Raw genomic sequence first — 20,359 nt, forward strand, 5'->3', positions numbered from 1 at the left:
ACAATCCGTCAGCTGGAGAAAGGGGGTATCACTTTTTGGAAGGTAAACACAAGGATTTGGTTTTGGGTTGATGAATTCCTGACAGTACTCCAGAGATTTTCAACCTAATGTGTAATTTTATAAAGAGGCTTATGTTTTAAATTGTCTGCTTGTAAAATTAACTTTCATGAAATTTTGTTTTCTTGGATCCTTGCTGTTTCCTTCTTCGGATCTAATGAACTTGGCATTTCAAAGTCACTGAGGTAGAGATAGAATATAACATTACACTTGTGCTTTAAATCAATAAGCTCCCAGATATTGGTGTTTTTTTAATGGGCCACCCTATGGCAGGCATGAAGTCCTAGAATCATCAAAATCGTCTGACTCTAAACCAACCGTCAGTTTTGCAGCTAGAGAACATGAGGCATCAGAAGGTGAAGTGACTCGCCCAGAGCCATGCAGTGACAGAGGCAGAGACTTAACCACTGCCTCTTCTCACCTCTCTTGTGGCCAAAAAACAGCAGTATTTTGAAACTTTGAACCCCAAAGGAAGAAGTCAACATTTTCTAATCACTTTCAAACCAAAAGATGAATCTATTGGCCTCCACAATGGATTGGGTGAAAGGCAAGGAAGGGATCAAATGGCAGGGAATGAACGAATGGGGAGAGAGCCATTTATTTGTTTCTAGTTTTAAGGGTGATTGAGGTCTCATTAGGGGCTTACGAGGGACCGCCTGCTCGAAGTTTGGAGTTCTGCCTTCTGTGACTGCATCAGGGCCACGTGTTTAACCTGGAAAGTGGAGAGAAGAAGATCTGCTTCACCCAGAACCGGTGATATTGCATCAGCCAATCCCTGCTATTCGTCAGTTTCCTCATGCATCTGCCTGTTGTCACGGGGTGTTTCCTGCTGAACCTGAGCCTCTCCTCCAAGCCACATGAGCCCCTTCAAATCTTTCCTTCTGGGATTTTCCCAGAAATAAATTCTTGGTAGCAGTTATAAAAGTCCAGCTCCTCTAAGCAGAGCAACACCCCTGGCTTCTACAGGAGACCAAGGCATTTGGCAGGTAAGAATCATTAACTTTAATTTTTCCTGGTTTCTGCAAAGTTGACGATGACATTTCCTAAAGTCTTCTCAGAAAGCTTGGTATGGGATTTGGACTTGTTGGGCATTTTCTGGTCCCAGATTTGGCAGCCACTATGGTAGGTCATCCCTGTTTGATGTACGGGAGAATGTGATTATATCCAGTGTGGGGCAAGGAGGACAGATGTTCAGGGCACACAGAGAGTTGGGGTGGGGGGGGGGGGGGGGGAAATAATAACAGAATAATGCTCTATGTCCGTGGTTCTCAACCTCCTGGCCCTTTAAATACAGTTCCTCCTGTTGTGACCCAACCATAAAATTATTTTCGTTGCTACTTCATAACTGCAATGTTGCTACTGTTATGAATTGTAATGTTAATATCTGATATGCAGGATGGTCTTAGGCGACCCCTGTGAAAGGGTCGTTCGACCACCAAAGGGGGCGCGACCCACAGGTTGAGAACCGCAGCTCTATGTGGTATTTTTGAGACTGGTGTGATATCATATGAAATATTTGCAATATTTCAAAGGGTTTCCTAAGCCAAGGCTGTCAGATCTTCATCTTGTTGCCAGCATCTCATGTCTACAGCAGATCTGAACATCTGGTTAGCCTTGAATGTCTAGACCCAGGTGTCTTCAATGCCCTCTGCACAGCTGGCTCTTAACCAAGTGTATGAATTGCAGCAATATTAGATAGGTTTAATTTGGGGGGGGGAAGAAGCGGTTGAATCACATTGCTTTTTATGTGCTTAGGTGGCTGAGATAAAGGGTTGTTTCTGCCATAGTCGGCTTGATAAGAGCTATCTCCACTCCATTCTCCTTCTGATCCTGCAGCTGCTCAAAAGATCAAATAGAGCATTCTTGGGGGTGTTTGGGGTATTCGTTGGTTTTCCTACCGACACATCCACCTCCTTCAACAGAGCTCTCACCATTCGTGAAAAAGGATCCCACTGACTCCCTCCTTTCTCAGGTCTCCCTGCAGCCTCCTTGGTAATTTCTCAGCAAGTGTGAGAGCCGGACTCTGGAAGGCCTTAGTTTTCAGAGTGTGGTCTGTAGGCCAGCAGCGTCGGCACCACCTGGGAGCTTGTTAGAAGTACAACTCTATGGCCCCTCTATGATCCCGAGTCAGAATCTGCATTTAACATGATCCCCAGGTGATTAATAGGCTCATGAAGGTGTGAGAAGCCTGCTAAGGGACAGTCACCACCCTCTTCTACTGCACCATCCAGATGCTGAACTTTTCTGCTCTAGGAATTTCTTTCATTCAGCATGGACCCCACACCTATTAAGTACTGACACTAGGCTTGGTTGCTGGAGAAACAAGTAAGTAAGACATATCTCTTGAGGAGCTCATGGCCTGATAGGGGGAACGGACATGAAAACAGTGATATGAAACCGGCAGTCCAACGCTGCCTGCCTGCCTGTCGCTTCTGCTCATCCCGGCCTTGCTGCGCCTGCCACCTCTGCTCAGTAGGCTCGCTGCTGCTCTGCTGTGGTCTCCAGGCTGTGGTGGCCAGCCGTGAGCCCTGACTCTGGCACCCGTTGGTCAGCTGAGGGGCGCTCCCATTGTGGGAGGGCACTGACCATCAGGGGGCAGCTCCTGCATTGAGCATTTGCCCCCTGGTGGTCAGTGAGTGTCATAGCTACCAGTCGAGTGGTTGAGTAGTTGCTTAGGCTTTTATATGTATTTATATATAAACTAGAGGCCTGATGCATGAAAATTTGTGCAAGAGTAGGCCTTCCTTCCCCCAGCTGCTGGTACCGGCTTCCCTCTGGCAGCCAGGATCTGGGCTGCTACCCTCCTCCGGCACCCAGGACCTGGGCTGCTTCCTTCTGACCCTGGCTTTGTCCAGAAGGACATCCAGAATGATGCCTGGAAGGACATCTGGTCTAATTAGCATATTACCCTTTTATTAGTATAGATGATACCTTTTACTCCAAAACCATTCTCTTTGTTTAGCTGAAAAGGTAGGTTTCTGCTGGCTCAATGGTCTCCTTGAGTCACCAAGAGGACTCTGGTTCTACTTGGGCCCATATAGGTATAAGGACAGGAACCCATCAAGGGGTCAAGTCCTTTGAGAACTCCTCTCAGGAAAAAAAAAAAAAAAAAAAAAAATTGCCAGAGAGAATCTTGGCCAGAGTTATTTGTTCTTATCTTGCTTTTTTCCCCTAGAGTTAGCTTATAACAAGACAAAAATTATTAGGGGGACCATAAAATGGCATAAGGAAAGATTGAGGGAGTGAGAGAGAGGCTGAAATGACCAGTTAGTTCTTTCCTGGGCTGGCCTAGTCCAAGGGGCTATTATCTAGAGTGTGTCTGGAAGACTGCCTGGTGGTCCCTCAGGCAAAGCTCCTGAACTATAATTTCTCTTCGGGAGCTTTGAGCAGGTGTGGAGGGGACAGCCAATCTGAGAATGTTCTCCTTGACGTGTTTCTGGGGTTCACCAATGAACACACACTGAGGGGAGAATTATGCCCTCTTGTGCAAGCAGAGGCCTGCCAAGAACATAGTCTAAACCAGCCATGGGCAGTTTGAAATGAATAAAACTAAAAAAAAAAAAAAAAAAAAAAAAGACTGTACCCTTTTATGTAATGATGTTTACTTTGAATTTATATTAGTTCACACAAACACTCCATCCATGCTTTTGTTCCGGCCCTCCGGTCCAGTTTAAGAACTCATTGTGGCCCTCGAGTCAAAAAGTTTGCCCACCCCTGGTCTAAACACATGATCATTCCATCCGCATATGGACACCTCCCTAGGCTGGAGCTAGAATCTCCTCAAAAGATGTTCCACCAAACCTAACCAACACTCTAAGCCCCTAAGCCCCCATCAGCAAACAAAGCTGTACAAGTTTTAGCCTGAAGATTCAGGTTCCAAGTTAAAGCCCATAATGAAAGGAGCTGGAATCTCTCCAGGCTGCCTGGGACACAGCTATGGGCTCAGAGGAGTCTGAGCTTTGCCACAACTTTCATTCCTGTGTTTCCATCAAATTGGCTTTTTGAGGGAAGCGAAGCCCCTGCCAGTCGGGAAGGGAACTGCTGAGTGTCTGCTTCTAGGGCACACTTCCCCGGTGCTGGGCCAGAGGATGGCTTGCAAAGAGCAATACATCCTGAGGGGAAAGAGGGAAGGAACCCACAGACATGTTCCAGGTCTGGTAACAGCATTTCTCTTCTAGACAGGTAGGAGGCAAGATGGGTACAGGATCTCAGTCACTGGCTGTCAGGACACAATAAAAAGTCCTGGATCACTTGGTCCAATCCTCCTCGCTTGGCAGGCCAGGGGCCCAGAGATATTAAATTAATTAACCTGCCCAGTGTCATAGAGCTACTTAGAGCAAATGCAGAACTACAACTCAGGATCTCCAGACACCAAAGCTGAGCTCTTTCCCTCCCACTGCCTCATTCGAGCACCTAGCATGGGCCTCCACATATGGTAGATGCTGTTACTATAGCTCCCCCTTCTCTGTTCCAATGTGAGGGTGTCTGGTGTCCCTGGGGCTTCTCTGCTTTACCATCCCCTTTCTGGGGGCTTGGCAAGGCTCACACCATGATCTGTATCTTGTTTCAGCGATGCGGGCCCTTCTCTGTGTCCCAGGCCTCCTAGCTTCCCTGGCCTTGCTCCACGCTGCAGCATCTGCCACAAGTGGTAAGTGCCTCCCTGTATTGTCTTCCTGGGGCTACTGCAGCAAAGGACCACAAACTGGTTGGCTTAAGACAAAGGAAAGCTATTTTCCTACAGTTTGGGAGGTTAGAAATCCAAAATCAAGGTGCCAGCAGGACGCTCCTCTGAAGGCTCCAGAGCAGTAATTTTCAGCCGGTGTGCCGCAAGAATTTTTAACACATGCAATACCATACTATTTAGGGCACTGATCTCCTTTCCCTTACATTGTCAAATTTAAAAAATGACAACCGTCGGTCAACACAACAATAGCAGTCAGGTGTGAATGCCCTGTCTTGAACCATAAATATATAGGTCATATAATAGACTTGCATCTTATTGGTCACATCACATAAGGTTGCATCTGATTGGTTAATTACTGGTACCAGAAAGTTTCCTAATCTTGATCTTCTGCTTGCTCAGATTTGAGGGACTGTGTGTATTGGGGTGGGGGAGGTGGATGAGAAAGAGGGACAGAAGCAGAGGACATCTCCCAGGAGTGGCATCTGATACCGTCTGCTTGTTTCTTCCCCTCCAAGAACAGGCCACCAAGACTGCTACCATGTCTTATGTTGTGAGTCAGGTCAAGGTCCAAGTCAACAAGGCCTTCCTGGATTCCCGGACCAGGTATTTGAGACACAAAGAGGAAGGTTTCCATGGTGGCAGGGGAGGGAAACGCCTAGTATTTCAGCAACTGTCTCCAAATGAAAATTCTCTCCCCCTCCTTAATGTCAATCCTCTCATCACCCCAAGCTGGGGATTGAATAAAAGCCACAAAGGCAGTGTTCATCACCTCCCATGCAAGTCATGCATAGGATGACCAGCCTGTTTAGAACTTGTCCTCATTCATTAGCTCTTGGACTTGGGGGCCTCGTGGAGATGTAAAGCATCACATTTAAACAGCTTGTTACACAAGCACATCGACAATCCAGTAATCATGACTGGCGATGGAATGAAGGCATCAACGGAGCAATGGTTGCTGCTGCAGGTAAAGGAGTCAGGGAAGCCGGATGGAGGATGAGAAGGAGCCAGCCCTGTGGAGAGGCAGAGGGATGGCATTCCAGAGGCTGGAACAGCAAAGGCAAAGGTCCTGGGGCAGGAAAGAGGTTAGGGTTCCTTCTTATGAAGGTGGGGGCAGGCTGGAAGGGGATAGGCCTGGTGATTAGAGCCCGGTTACCACAGTCCCTATGCTTGGCCCACATGCCCACATAACCCCTCAGGCTGAGACCCTGTGTCCCCTCACACTGGAAATGAGTTAATAGTGACAGGCCAGGTGTTCAGCCAGTGAATTGTACCCCTAAAGCAGCGTTGTCTTCTGTGTGAATTCGAGCCTCTTCCAATATTGCAGATGACCTCAGAGAACCCCTGCAGCTCATGCATGAGGAAACTGAGGCACAGGGAAGGGGAGAGTGTCCTCATGGAGGGACTTTTCGGACACCACCTTGCCTCCGTCATCTCTGTACCATCACAAGCTTCTTAGTAAAAGGGTTTGGGCTTCTCATTTTACACAAGGGAAATTAAGGAATAAAAAGGCTTAACATCTGGCCCAAGAAATGGCCAGCAAGAGGCCGGGTGCTAGGCCCACATCTAAACAAACTCCACACCAACTCTAGGGCCACAGGTGACTAAGAATGCTCTCATGGGCATGCCATTTCTAGAATTCTCCGCCCACAAGTCTCCGTGAGATGCTAGGTCCATGTCTGGGGTCCTCAGTCGGAATCTGTATGTCCTGGGACTTAGGTGTTTTTAAGGCTCCCCGATCGATTCTGCCACAGTCAGCACAGCCACAACCCTCTGGTTCTGATCCAGGCAGCACTCAGTCCATCTGCCGTTCCTCTCTCGGAGGCAGACCTGACAAAACTTAAAGGCACACGGCAGCTTCCTCCTCCCAGAATAGCTTTTCAAGAGGCATCAGAAAAGAACGGAGCAAAGATCCTGAAAGCACTCCCTCCGTGGCCTCCCCATACACACCACCTCACACCCCTTCTACAGGCCAGGGCCCAAGGGTCCTGGTCATGACCCCCCCCTTGCTCTTCACTGTAGGCTGAAGACTTCCATGAGCAATAAGGCAGCCACCACCCGACAGCTCTCAGAGTACCTCAAGCATGCCAAGGGCCGGACGCGCACAGCCATCCGCAACGGGCAGGTGTGGGAGGAGTCCTTAAAGAGGCTGAGGCAGAAAGCGGCCACCAATGTCACAGGTACAGAAAACCCACTAACCCGCCGAGGGCAGGAAGGGGTCGCTTCCCCTCAGGAGATAGCAGAAGGCACCAAAAGTTGCGTTCCCTCTGAAGAGCCATTCCTCAGAGAAGCGCTCCTGTCTCTCCCTTCTCAGAATTGCAGAGCAAGGAGGGGCTCAGAGGGCAGTGAGGCCAATGCTCTTTTTTGGCAGAGAAAGGAACTCAGAGCCCAGCAAGGCCACACTGTCAACTCCAAGTGAGGGGCCATGCGTGCTCTCGGTATACCATCTATGAGGCCTCTATCCAGAGGACGTACTAACATCAGTGAACACGGGCTCCCTGTTCCAAACCACGGCGTCACCACGCTCCGCCTGTGAAGGGGACATTTAAGCCACCTGTGTCTGGGGCATTTACAGGAGATGAGATTTCCAACTTGCTCCGGGGAACGTGGAGCTGGAACAATGAGCTGATGGATCGATCCTGAGTTCCTCCGCCCACACCCCCTACCCAGGGTCACAGCTCATGGAGAGTCATGGAGGAAGGGGTTAGGCTCTGGCATCCAGTGAGGAAAGATACACGGCCTAGGACTTGGGCAAATCCCCAAGTTCCCAAAGAAGGAAACTGGGACAAGGTGAGGAGAAATAGGGAGCCCTTTGGACTCTGAGACTCAAAGGGGTTGGGGGTTGAACCCCGGTCTCTGCAAACTTTCACAGCTGGTCCCCGAGAAGAAGCCCCTTGGGCCAGATTCCCTCGCCTGTCTTTCACTGTAGTCGCTGGGACGGACCACAGGCTGCATGAGGAGGTTGGATCTCTCTCCATTCTGTGCCCACATGGAGGCCACTGATGCTTACCTCCCCACCCCCCCCCCCCACCCCCCGTCACTATGTTACTGCTCCCAAGACCACAGTGCGCCTCACTCAGAAATGACCTGTTCTGGGGGGAGAGATCAACAAAGGACTCATATGCTAGCATATAGGCCTCACCAATGGACACAGACAACAGGGGGGTGAGGGCATGAGTCGGGGGGATGGGGAGCAATGTGGGGATAAGGACACATATGCAATAACTTAATCAATAATTTAAAAAATAATAAATAAAATAAAAACAATAATTTAAAAAAACAAACCTGTTCCTCCCCAACATCTTTCCTATCTAGATTCCTGCTTGCTCGCTACTGTAGATGTCAGAGAAGCTTTAGGAGAAAAGCAATCTTATCAAAGTAACTCATACTAACTTGCTCTTAACCTCTCGGGGGGTATTTCTATTCGAAACGAAAGATCTTCAATTCAAATGACCTTGCAAAGAATTACTAACAATTCTGGGGACTTGCACAGTTACTATCTGTGTGGCCTGAGGCAAGTCTCTGAGCACTATGGTCTCAGTTTCTTCCTGTAAAATGGGAATTTAAATTCTTACCTTAATGAATTGTCAGCATTAGATGAGAAACCACCTCGGGAATGCTTGCTTAGAACATAGAATGTATTCCAAAACGTGTAAGTTCACCCCTGGTTTCCCTTTGCTGCCTCCCCCAGTGCGTCCAAGCGGAGAAAGAACTCAGCCCCTTGGGCATCCCTTCTGTTTCAGACCCCAGCCTGGACTTGACTGCACTCTCCTGGGAGGTGGGCTGTGGGGCCCCTGTTCCTGAAGTGATATGCGACAACAGCTCCTACCGCACCCTTACAGGAGACTGCAATAACCAGTGAGTGGGCTTGGTAGCTACGGGGACATGCCCTTCTACCGCCACAGCCAGCACACCTGCCTCACCCAGCCCACCTGCCTCACCCAGCCCACCTGCCTCACCCTGCCCACCTGCCTCACCCAGCCCACCTGCCTCACCCAGCCCACCTGCCTCACCCTACCCACCTGCCTCACCCAGCCCACCTGCCTCACCCTACCCACCTGCCCACCTGCCTCACCCTGCCCACCTGCCTCACCCTACTCACCTGCCTCACCCAGCCCACCTGCCTCACCCAGCCCACCTGCCTCATCCTGCCCACCTGCCCACCTGCCTCACCCTGCCCACCTGCCTCACCCAGCCCACCTGCCTCACCCTACCCACCTGCCTCACCCAGCCCACCTGCCTCACCCTACCCACCTGCCCACCTGCCTCACCCTGCCCACCTGCCTCACCCTACTCACCTGCCTCACCCAGCCCACCTGCCTCACCCTACCCACCTGCCTCACCCAGCCCACCTGCCTCACCCTACCCACCTGCCTCACCCTACCCACCTGCCTCACCCAGCCCACCTGCCTCACCCTGCCCACCTGCCCACCTGCCTCACCCAGCCCACCTGCCTCATCCAGCCCACCTGCCTCACCCTGCCCACCTGCCCACCTGCCTCACCCTGCCCACCTGCCTCACCCTGCCCACCTGCCTCACCCAGCCCACCTGCCTCACCCTGCCCACATGCCTCACCCAGCCCACCTGCCAACCTGCCTCACCCTGCCCACCTGCCCAGCCCAGTCAGGGGCTTTGCCCCTTGGGCATTCCAGGCCCAGCCACTGCCTTACCCTCCTAAACTTGGGGCACCACTGGAGTCTGTTCTGTTGGAACCGTCTCCTAACTCCCCTCTTCTAAAGAGACCACCTGATCCCACTGGAGGCAGCACCCTTCCCCAGGGCGTGGGAGCCCCGCGCCTGCAGGGGCTGGGGGTAGTTCTGAACCCCCACCCGCACCCCGTTTGAGAGGCGCCTCCTCCGCACCCCCTTTCCCTCGGTGGAGGCTCCCGGTCCTTCCTCATATGGGATCCCCGAGGGGTTTGCGAGAAGCAAACCCCGGAGTGGACCCCCCCCGCGGCTGAGGGCGGGCCCTGCGGTTTTAGGAGGAACCCCGCGCTGGGCGCTGCCAACAGGGCGCTGGCGCGCTGGCTGCCCGCGGAGTACGAGGACGGGCTCTCCCTGCCCTTCGGGTGGACGCCGGGGAAGACCCGGAACGGCTTCAGGATCCCGCTGGTGAGGCCCCAGCAGGAGGGTGAAGGGTGGGAGTCAGAGGGGAGGAGATGCGCTCCCCACCCATAAAACAAGGAAGAAGAAGGAATAGGTGGGAGGACAGCGGGTGCGCGGTGGGGCCGCAGCGGGAGAGATGGACGTTAGGACTCGCTGCCGGGCGATGTTCCTCAGCTGCCACGAGAGGGCAGCAGAGCGCAGAGCCCGGAGCCGAGCCACGTGGCGGTCCCATCCCAGTTGCCCACGGGCCAGATACCCTGGGGCCTCCTAGGCAGATGGCCTCCCTACCCCATCCTGCTCATGCTTTCCCTGCCCCGGCCCCCGGAGTGCATCAGCTGTTGTTTGCCTGGAGGTCCTCTCCCTTGGCCTCATCTGAGTTGGCAGCCCCTCCCCTGAGCCCCTCCCCGACACCTGGCACTTCAGAGGCAGCGCCTTTGTTTTCCTTCTCTCTAGTGGAAAGCTCACTAGCCTTGCAAGCCCTCAAGTCATACAAGCCTGTGTTTAATCCCATCCCTGTCCCTTTGTAGCTGACCTTGGAGAATTGACCTCACTTCTCTAGGACCCAGTTTCATCTACAAAACGGGGGGAATGCCACATACCTCACAAGCTTGCCATGAGGATTAAATAAGTGCTCCTTATTTAATCGTAGCAACTCAAAAAACTGCAGTTGAATCTGGATCCTCAAAGCACTTCTTCCTCCAACCCTCCCTTCCCTCCCTTCCCCTCCCGCAGGCCCGTGAGGTATCCAACCAGATTGCCAGCTACCTGAATGAGGAGGATGTTCTGGACCAAAACACGTCCCTGCTCTTCATGCAGTGGGGTCAAATTGTGGACCACGACCTGGATTTTGCCCCCGACACTGAGCTGGGGAGCAGCGAGTACTCCAAAGAGCAATGTGACAAGTACTGTCTCCAGGGAGACAACTGCTTCCCCATCGTGGTAGGCCCTGCGGCTGCGCGTCCCTGACAAGCCCTTGCCTTCCTGATTGGCCCGTCATTTCCGGCCCATCAGCCAGGCTCTCTAAGTAGATTTTGAATGCTGATTTGACCGCTTCCCGGTCCTCACAGGTCCATGCATTCACTCATCCTTTTATTCAGTAAATAGACATTAATCATTTACTTCGTGCCAGGCAGTGCACTATGTGCTGGAGATTCAAGGGCGAATAAGACACTGTCCCTTCCCGCAAGGACAAAGGGCCCCTGTGGGAAATGGACGAGTAGCCTCTAATGATACAATCAGGGAGCTCTGGGGAGGGCTGTCTACGTCCCCAGCCAGCAGCACTGGCACCACACAGGGACATGGGAGAACGTGAAATCTCAAGGCTCACCCCAGGCATTGGGAACAGAACCTGCGATTCACCAGGATCCCCAGGAGATTCCTTTTACGCACAGTCAAGTTTGTGGAACTCTGCTGTGATACATCATCTTGAGGTCCAGGAAGGCTACTCCCCCCAAAAGCTAAAACTTGATGGATCAGAAATTGTGGGGATTTCCAGCAGGAAGGGAGAGGGACCTGCAGTGGTGCCCCTTTTCTTCTTATTCATGGATTTTAGGGTTAGGGAGTGACTCTTTTCACTCAAACAACAAACAAATCAAGGCTAGGTGGCATGATGGAAAGAACCTGAGCTGTGGAGTGAGGCCAATCTGGATCGGAATCTCACATGTTTCTCTTCAAGTTTGTAAGTTTGGGGGCAAGGTACTTAACCTTTCTGAGCTGAGCTCAGTTTTCTCACGTGTAAATGGGCCTGAATTAGCTACCTTACGGGGTTCTATGAAGACCCAAAGGAGAAAGTATGCAAAATGCCTCACACATGGTAGTTACAAAATACATACATGGTAGCTGCTGTTGGTAGCAGTGATTAACGAACCCATTCCTATCTCATGCCCTGCTTCCCTGTCCGAGATCTTAGGCCTCTCTCCACCAAAAATGTGAAGCCCTGTCTCTGAAAGGTTGAAGCAGGGGCCCTCAAACTACGGCTCGCGGGCCACATGCAAATACAAATATTGTATTTGTTCCCGTTTTGGTTTTTTACTTCAAAATTAAGATATGTGCCGTGTGCATAGGAATTTGTTCATAGTTTTTTTTTTTAAACTATAGTTCCGCCCTCCAACGGTCTGAGGAACAGTGAACTGGCCCCCTGTTTAAAAAGTTTGAGGACCCCTGGGTTGAAGGATTCCCCTCAGCCCTTTTACACAGCAGGATGTAATGAGCTTCAGGGCTGTGGGCCCAGGATGTGTAAGCATCCGCAGGGGGTGTCGAGAGTCAGTGTCTGATACTCGGGTCCCAGGAGGACACCATCAGCATCTTTGCCAGTTTCATCCAGGACTGCCCAGGGGAGAGGTTGCCCGAGCTGGCTGTACCACCTCTGCCCAGTCTCCCACCCCCAATCTCTCCGCAGCTCCCGCACGATGACCCCAAGGTGATGACTCAAGGGAAGTGCATGCCTTTCTTCAGAGCGGGGTTTGTCTGCCCCACTCCGCCTTACCAGACCCTGGCCCGAGAGCAGATCAACGCTCTGACCTCCTTCCTGGACGCCAGCTTAGTGTACGGCCCCGAGCCCGGCCTGGCCAGCCGCCTCCGCAACCTCAGCAGCCCCCTGGGCCTCATGGCTGTCAACCAGGAGGTCTGGGACCACGGGCTGGCCTATTTGCCCTTTGACAAAAAGAAGCCAAGCCCCTGTGAGTTCATCAACACCACTGCCCACGTGCCCTGCTTCCTGACGGGTGAGTCTAGGATGGAATGAGCGGGGCCCCAGGACAAGGGGAGGGAGAGCAGAGGGAGGCCAGAGAAACCTCACGAGGACTCCAGGCAGCTTTTCCATGGCTTCCTCTCATCATCTTCTGGAAAAAATCCACACCAAGCCTGGCAGACGGGCCCAGATGAATACAAAATCTAAGAACATGTGTTCACTGTAAAAAAAAATTTAAGGGAGTCCAGATAAGCACTAAGAAAATCAACAAAATTCCACCACCCACAGAAAGTCATTGTGAACATTTTAATGCCTATCTTTCTGTTTTTTTTCTATTATAGCTATAGTTCTCCATCATTTTACACAATCAGTGTCATACAGTAATGCTCTATAACCTGGTGTCTGCACTTAATATTTCATCTTAAATATTCTTCTACAACATGATTTTTAATGGCTGCCTGGTATTCCATGGCATAGCACCATAATTTATTTCATCAACCTTACTTGGAGACAGTTAAGTCATTTCTAGTTTTTCTGTGATTTTTGTTGTTGTTTTAGGTAATGAACATCCTTGTTGATGAATTTTTGTGCTCATTTGAATAATTTTATTAAGATAACTTCCTAGAGGAGGAAGTTCTAGATTAAGAGGAAGGTATATTTTTACGGTTTTATAAGCTTGGCACAAAGCCCACACTCCAGATAGCCTGTGCACACCAAAGCCCCCCAATTCTGTTCATTCAGGGACTCACGCCCTCCTGGTTCTCTCTGTCTTTGGCTTCTGGAGGCCTTCCCTTTGCCAAAACTTCACTCTCCCGGGACAAACGCCCTGCCCATCCTGGCATGGCAGAGATTTCTTCGTAGATCTCTTAGGTTCTGTGTCCACACGTATCTCTTATCAGTCCAGACACAAAACCGAGCCCCTTCCTGTTTTCCACAAAAATACCCACTAAGACCAAGCATTTGTGAATTCAACAGACTTTCCTGATGATCAGAGGACACACGGAGCAGTCCCCTTGTGAAACATCTGGTCCTTTACCATTTACCTGACCCCCCATCCTGTTCCTCCTTCCCTCTCTCCCTCTTGGTAGCCCCCATCCCCACATTCTTCTTCCTTTACCACACAGAGGAGTTGAGCCTCCTCTCAGGCTCCTGCCCTCAAACCTGCATTCCTAAAACCTTCAAAGTTGCTTCACACAGTAAAAAGCCCCCCCCCCCACTTTTAGCCACACCTAAACAATGTGTGTGTGTGTGTGTGTGTGTGTGTGTGTGTGTGGAGCCCAGATTCAACCCTATGGATCCCCACTCTGCCCTTTCCCTTAAGTTAACTGCAAGCAGAGGCTTAGGAGAGGGTCCCCAGGGGCACCATCATTTATGTTTTTGTGCAGGTCACTGGGTTCTGGGGCTGCTCAGGGGGAACCCACCTTCCTGCCTTCTGGGCTTTCAGGGGATTCCCGAGCCTCGGAGCATATCCTGCTGGCCGCGTCCCACACCCTCTTTCTCCGAGAGCACAACCGGCTGGCCCGGGAGCTGAAGAAGCTCAACCCTCAGTGGGATGGAGAGAAGCTCTACCAGGAAGCCCGGAAAATCCTGGGGGCCTTCGTGCAGGTACAGAGTCCCAGCACCTTCCTCACAGGCCCTCCTGGCGCTTCCCTCTGCTCACTGCCACACTCAGGCTACCGCCTCTGCTTGTCACACTTCCATTTCCCCATCTTCTCCTCCGCTGCTTCTTGCCAATTGTCTCGGTCTTCGAAGTCCTCCCTTTTGTTTCTTCAACTTCTCTTCCCCCAAATGAATCTCCGGATCTAGAGTATTCAACAATCATTCATATGTTGGTCACTCAGTATGCCTCCGGGCTGGTGCCTACAGGGGACTGTAGGTTCCATTGCTCCTGGAATTGGTACATAGCAGTTATTTTGGTTCTTTATTTAGATTCTTTTTTTTCAATACTCTGCACCTAAGCCACATGTCATAGGCATAGTCAATTGTTCTTGTTGACTGGCTGATTGACTAACTAGAAAAAACTCAGAAAGCTTGATATGTTGATATTAATCATGTATGTATTTTCAAAATAAAGATTTTGAAATAATTGTTGATTCTCAAGAAGTTGTAAAAAAAAATGTACATGCACCCAGCCTCCCCCAATGCCAAGATTATGTATAACTATGGTACAATATCAAAAGCAGGGAGTTAACATGATACAAATCATGGCATTTATTCAGATCTTACCAGTTATAAATACAGGCATACATGTATGTGTGTGTGGGTGTGTGTAGCTCCATGCAATTTTATCACATATGTCGGTTCATGTAACCACCACCACAATAAAGATGCTTAACTCCACCAGAACCACAAAACTCCCCTATGATACCCTTAATAGTCACATCCACCCTCCCCTTGCCATACCCCCAACCCTTTGCAACCACTAATCTGTTCTCCATCTCTACAGTTATGTTATTTCATGAATGTTACATGAATGAAATCATGCAGTATGAATCCTTTTGAGACTGGCTTTTTACATGTAGTATAATTTCCTTGAGGTTCATCCTGCTGAAGATATTTGTAGGAAATTATCCAAAGAATAAAAACTATCTACCTAAGCATTATCTGAGTTTAGGCTTGTATTCGTTTATGCAGGCTTCCAGGAATTTATTTTCTCACAGTTCTGGAACCTGGAAAATCAAGGTGTTAGCAGGCTTGGTTTCTCATGAGGCCTTTTTCCCTGGCTTGCTAGATGGCTGTATTTCCTCTGTGCCCCCACATGGTCTTTCCTCTGAGAATGCACCAACTGGTGTCTCTCCCTCTTCTTAGGACTCTGGTCCTATTGGTTTAGGTCCCCACCCTTATGACCTCATTTAACCTTAGTTACCTCTTTATAGGCCCAATCTCTGAACACAGTAGGGGTCAGAGCTTCAACATGTGAATTTCGGGGGGACACAATTCCGTCCACAGTAAGGCTTTTTGGACAACAAGAAAAAGAAACCCACTCAGGCTAGTGCAATGTTCAGGACTGGTTCAATCCTATACACGTGTCAAGTGGGAGCTGATAAGGGTTTCTCCTGGAACTCCAGGAAAGGGAGTATAGTTGGGCCTCAGTTAGGGTTAGAGCCAGAGACGGGAACCCATCTGGAATGAAAGCAGCTACTCTCACTCTGTCCCTCTCTCCTCTCCGCTCCCCTTTCCACTTCTTTGTTCCCTACTCTCTCTGTGGACAGGTTTTCTCTGCTTTTCTGCACATGGTAGAAAATGAAAACCCATATGTCTGCCCCCAACCCCCCTGCCCCTGTCCCTTCAGATCAAGTGGCATCAAACTGGACCAGTCCACTGTGGCCTAAAGCAGGATTCTGTCTCCTGCTGCTCCCCATAGCCCGGGGAGCAGGCCGCCTGCTCCAAGGGTGCCCTCCACAAAGTCTGTGCTGCTGAACAAACTGGAAACAACCTAGGAGTAAAAGAGTAAGAGAAGGACCCATGAGTGCAATAGAATATTATACACATGTAGTCATATCATCGTGAGTTAGGTAGAAATGTGATAAATGTGAAGTGAAAAAGCCAAATGCAAAAGTTCGCATTCTCTAGGATTACAACTGTGTAAAATGTATATTGTATCGACAAATATTAGAAAGGCTAAACATTAATACAATTATTGTGTCATGTGGTGGCAAGATTTTCTATTTTTTGAAAAAATTCTTAATTTACGTTAGTTCCTTTTTTTCAGTAAAACAAAACCAGAAACTGATCTCTCCACGGTGCAGCATTTCTCACACCCTTTCCTCATGACTTGTTGCTCCTTCCAGATCATCACCTTCAGGGACTACCTCCCCATTGTGCTAGGTGTGGAGATGGAGAAGTGGATCCCTCCTTACAGAGGCTACAATAAATCTGTGGACCCCCGAATTTCCAACGTCTTCACCTTTGCTTTCCGCTTCGGCCACTTGGAGGTTCCCTCCACTGTGTCCCGCCTGGATGAGAACTACCAGCCGTGGGGGCCAGAACCAGAGCTCCCCTTGCACACCCTCTTCTTCAACAGCTGGAGGATGGTCAAAGACGGTAAGTCCGTCCAGCCAGCCGCCACCTGGCTGTCTCCCCCTGCAGCCTGCTTTTAAGGAAACCTGGCTTGGAAGTCAGACTCCAGGCACTTTCTGTATGACGCTGGGTAAGGGAATTCTCCTCATCGGGCCTCAGTGGTAAAATGTGGACAATAATGGTACCTATCTCGCTAGGGTATAAAAACATTTTGAAATATTCGAGTAGAGCACCCAGCAACAGTTCCTGACACACAGGAGGTGGTCAATAAATTCTAGTTATTATTCTTTCCTCATCTGGCCTTTAAGATGCCAGGTTTTTCCTACCTCCTTTCCCTGTGCTGGGCTTCCCTCATCTCTGTAGAAAAAATTGATGGGTTTGGTAAGTAAATTGCTCTTCTCTGCCCTCCTTTGGGGTTTTCCACCTCTATTAAGTGCCGAGTCAGGGCCATTTTTCTATAGATTTCTGCTACCTTTCCCTACGGAGCACCATTCCTTAAGGGAACATATGGACGGAGAAGGCGCCAACTCTCTGAACTGGAGTTTGGAAAAAATCCTGAAGCTTGCCCTGGCCAGTGTTCTGTTAGAGCATCATCCCATGCACCCAAGGGTCGCGGGTTCAATACCTGGTCAGGGCACATACTCAGGTTTCGAGTTCAATACATCCAGTTGGGTTGCGTGTATGAGGCACCGACCGATATTTCTCTCTCACATCAATGTTTCTCTTTCTCTCCCTCTCTGTCTAGAATCAATGAAAAACATATTCTTGGGTGAGGGTTTAAAAATTTTTTTTCTGAATCTTATCTTCATGCTATTATTTCACGAATGGCCCTTTCTTCCGCCCCAAAGCAGGCTGTCTGGACTGCCCCCCTCCCCCAGCGCAACAGCGCACCCTGCAGGCTGCACTGTGCTCTTCTCTCCCCACTTGTAGCCGGAGAAGTTCAGCTGGCTCCAACCTGAGAGAAAATGTCTGGTGGAGGGAGGGAGCAGTAGTGGAAGATGTCCCCACCCTCCCCTCATCCCCAGGTTCCTTGCAGGTGGAATTGACCCTCTGGTGCGGGGCCTACTGGCCAAGAAGTCCAAGTTGATGAAGCAGAATAAAATGATGACGGGAGAGCTGCGCAACAAGCTTTTCCAGCCCACTCACAAGATCCATGGCTTCGACCTGGCTGCCATTAACATACAGCGTGGCCGGGACCACGGGATGCCTGGTGAGTGGGCCTGGGTCTGACCTGGCCTGGGGAACATGAAGCTACTTTCTGGGGTTCTAGAGGACTCTCTTCTGTCATCCTGAGGATCGGACCAATTCTAAAAGAGCAGGCAGATATACCGATTTTTAAGACTCATTTGCTCATCTGTGAAATGGCATCTCCCATTCTCCCTAATGTAGAAACAAGGAAACAATGGAAACATATCTGGTACCAGTTTGGGGATCCTCAAATGAAAAAAGAGATCACCAAATGACTTGTAAAACCAGTTTGAAAGCCCAGGAAAAAAAATTAGAAAAGGAGAACAGAGAGAAATTGATGACTATGGGGCCTTCTTTTAGACCGAGGGGAGGCAATTTAATGTTATAATTAAGAGCCAGACTACCTGGATTCAAATTCCACCTGTGCCAGTTCTAGTTATGTGACCTTAGGCAAGTTACTTAACATCTTTGTCCTACAGTTTCCATATGTGCTTAGGATAGGGTCTGGACCCCCATAACCTGCTAGCCCTCTTGAGACTGACGTACCACAGGTAGCAAACAATGGAACCTCATCACAAAAGCTAGACTGTCTGGAGCAGATGGAACTGGAGTGGGTATGTCCGTAAGGGGGGTTTTGGACAAGTGGTCCCTGGGATGAGACAGCTTCACTCTCTCTGCCTAGGGTATAACTCCTGGAGAGGCTTCTGCGACCTCTTGCAGCCCCAGACACTGGCAGAGCTGGGTGCTGTGCTGAAGAACGAAATGCTGGCCAAGAAGTTCCTGGATCTCTATGGGACCCCTAGCAACATCGACATCTGGATTGGGGGCATTGCTGAGCCGCTGGTAGAAAGGGGCCGGGTGGGGTCTCTCCTGGCCTGCCTCCTGGGGAAACAGTTCCAGCAGATCCGAGATGGAGACAGGTAAGTGAGCCTCAGTGGGAGGGCAGAGGAGGGCAGGCCCTTCCCCGAGGTGGGTGTCCCCACCTCCTGGAGGACGAACACAGACCTCAGCATGGTCCCCATGACCTCCTTCCTTCCTCTTTGGAGGGCATGGAAGGGTCAACAGCTGGACGGTCTCTACAGACTGTGCTTCTGTTTCTGCAGGTTCTGGTGGGAGAACCCTGGCGTCTTCACTGAGAAACAGCGGGACTCTCTGCAGAAAATGTCCTTCTCGCGCCTCGTCTGTGACAACACCCACATCACCAAAGTCCCGCCGAACCCGTTCCAGGCCAACAGCTACCCCCAAGACTTTGTGGATTGCTCAGCCATTGAGAAGCTGGACCTCTCACCCTGGGCCTCAGAGGGGATTTAGGGACCTTCCACACTGTGCGGGAAAGCACCCTTTGGTCCGTGATGCCATTTCAAGCAAGTTCAATGACCACTCCCTGAGTCCTCCACACCCTGTCCCAGCCCTTCTTTTCAGCCAGGTCTTGCTACACTTGACAGATGCATACCCCACACAAGCCCAAGGCCAGAGCCTTGGCCGTTCCAGTTCTTCCACTTGAAATCCGCTGCTCCCATCCCCTCTGCCTGGGGAGGTCCTCGTTTGTCATGATGTAGACCTGCCGAGATTCCCTTCCAGTCTAGCTTGCCAGATGTCACCTATGCTCTCCCTGGGATAAGTCTTGGCCGAGGCTGTGGCCTTTGCACCCTTATCTCTCCTCTTTCTTCTCAACTAGATTGTAAGTTCCTTGAACCAGGGAATTGACCTGCTTCTGAGGGTCTCCTGTGCCACCTAGCAAGGTGCTTGGTACACAATAAGCACTCAATAAATGCCTGATGATGGACTAAAGATGCTGGCAATGACACTGTTCCCTTCTGGAAGGCAGGGCTTGGAATCACTGCCAATTAAGTAACTAGATGTTTACAGTTTCATCACTAAGAGGTGTGCATGGGTCTGGGGGGCTGAAAGGGCTTAGTTTGGTAGAATTTCAAAGAGTTCTCTAAGAAGAGGAGGCAAGGGGCTCCCGGGAAAAGGAGCAATGGCCATAGAAAGGTAAGAGAGAAGGCCTGGTAATGTCAGGGATCAGGGAGGAAAGCCAAGCCTGGATCCCCCTCTATCTAGAGTTAATTTCCCTTCCAGAGGCCCTTCTAGGGTAGACCTTGGAGCCTGGGAGGCCTCTAAAGGGACATTTTCAGAATATTCCTTGTGCTGCTAGCCAACACATATTCATGTATTCTTTTAAAATGACCCCCTGACCCTAGCCAGTTTGGCTCAGTGGATAGAGCATCAGCCTGCAGATTGAAGGGTCCCGGGTCAAGGGCACATGACCAGGTTGTGGGCTCGATCCCCAGTAGGGGGCGTGCAGGAGGCAACCGATCATTGATTCTCTCTCATCATTGATGTTTCTATCTCTCCCTCTCCCTTCCTCTCTGAAATAAAAATACATTTAAAATAAATAAATAACTCTCTGGGCCTCCAGGTGCCCTCCCTGGTGGGATGGGGGTGGGGACGGATGGGAGGTACTTAACCATCTTGTGGGAACAGCCCAGAAGCCGGAAGACCTGGGCTGCAGCCCTGGCCCTGGTACCGACTTCTTCAAGGCCTCGGAGAAGCCCCTTCACATCTCTGAGCACCATACTCATCACCAGTGAACTGAAGGTAAGTTTTATGCTGCTC

General features: G+C 50.4%; 2 protein-coding genes across 2 annotated transcripts in view; one reads left to right on the top strand and one right to left on the bottom strand.

The window, feature by feature from the left end:
- MKS1 (MKS transition zone complex subunit 1) overlaps positions 1 to 10,775 on the bottom strand; it is a 38,180-nt gene extending 27,405 nt beyond the window's left edge. The window contains exon 1 of the mRNA XM_070395585.1: positions 10,609 to 10,775. Within this exon, the coding sequence (XP_070251686.1) occupies positions 10,609 to 10,655 (47 nt within the window). The 5' untranslated portion in view covers positions 10,656 to 10,775. The remainder of the gene's footprint in view (positions 1 to 10,608) is intronic.
- LPO (lactoperoxidase) lies at positions 393 to 19,531 on the top strand. Its single transcript, XM_070395584.1, has 13 exons — positions 393 to 1,043; positions 4,628 to 4,705; positions 5,257 to 5,344; positions 6,761 to 6,918; positions 8,482 to 8,596; positions 9,720 to 9,849; positions 10,576 to 10,782; positions 12,242 to 12,566; positions 13,977 to 14,137; positions 16,324 to 16,576; positions 17,589 to 17,762; positions 18,423 to 18,660; positions 18,844 to 19,531. The coding sequence occupies exons 2-13, from the start codon at positions 4,630 to 4,632 to the stop codon at positions 19,049 to 19,051; spliced, it is 2,133 nt and encodes a 710-aa protein (XP_070251685.1). The 5' UTR covers positions 393 to 1,043; positions 4,628 to 4,629; the 3' UTR covers positions 19,052 to 19,531.
- Positions 19,532 to 20,359: the final 828 nt, after the last annotated feature.

Source organism: Myotis yumanensis, unplaced genomic scaffold (assembly GCF_028538775.1).
Source record: "Myotis yumanensis isolate MYYU_CA2020_CCGP unplaced genomic scaffold, mMyoYum1.0.hap1 SCAF_16, whole genome shotgun sequence".
Classification (NCBI taxonomy): Eukaryota; Metazoa; Chordata; class Mammalia; order Chiroptera; family Vespertilionidae; genus Myotis; species Myotis yumanensis.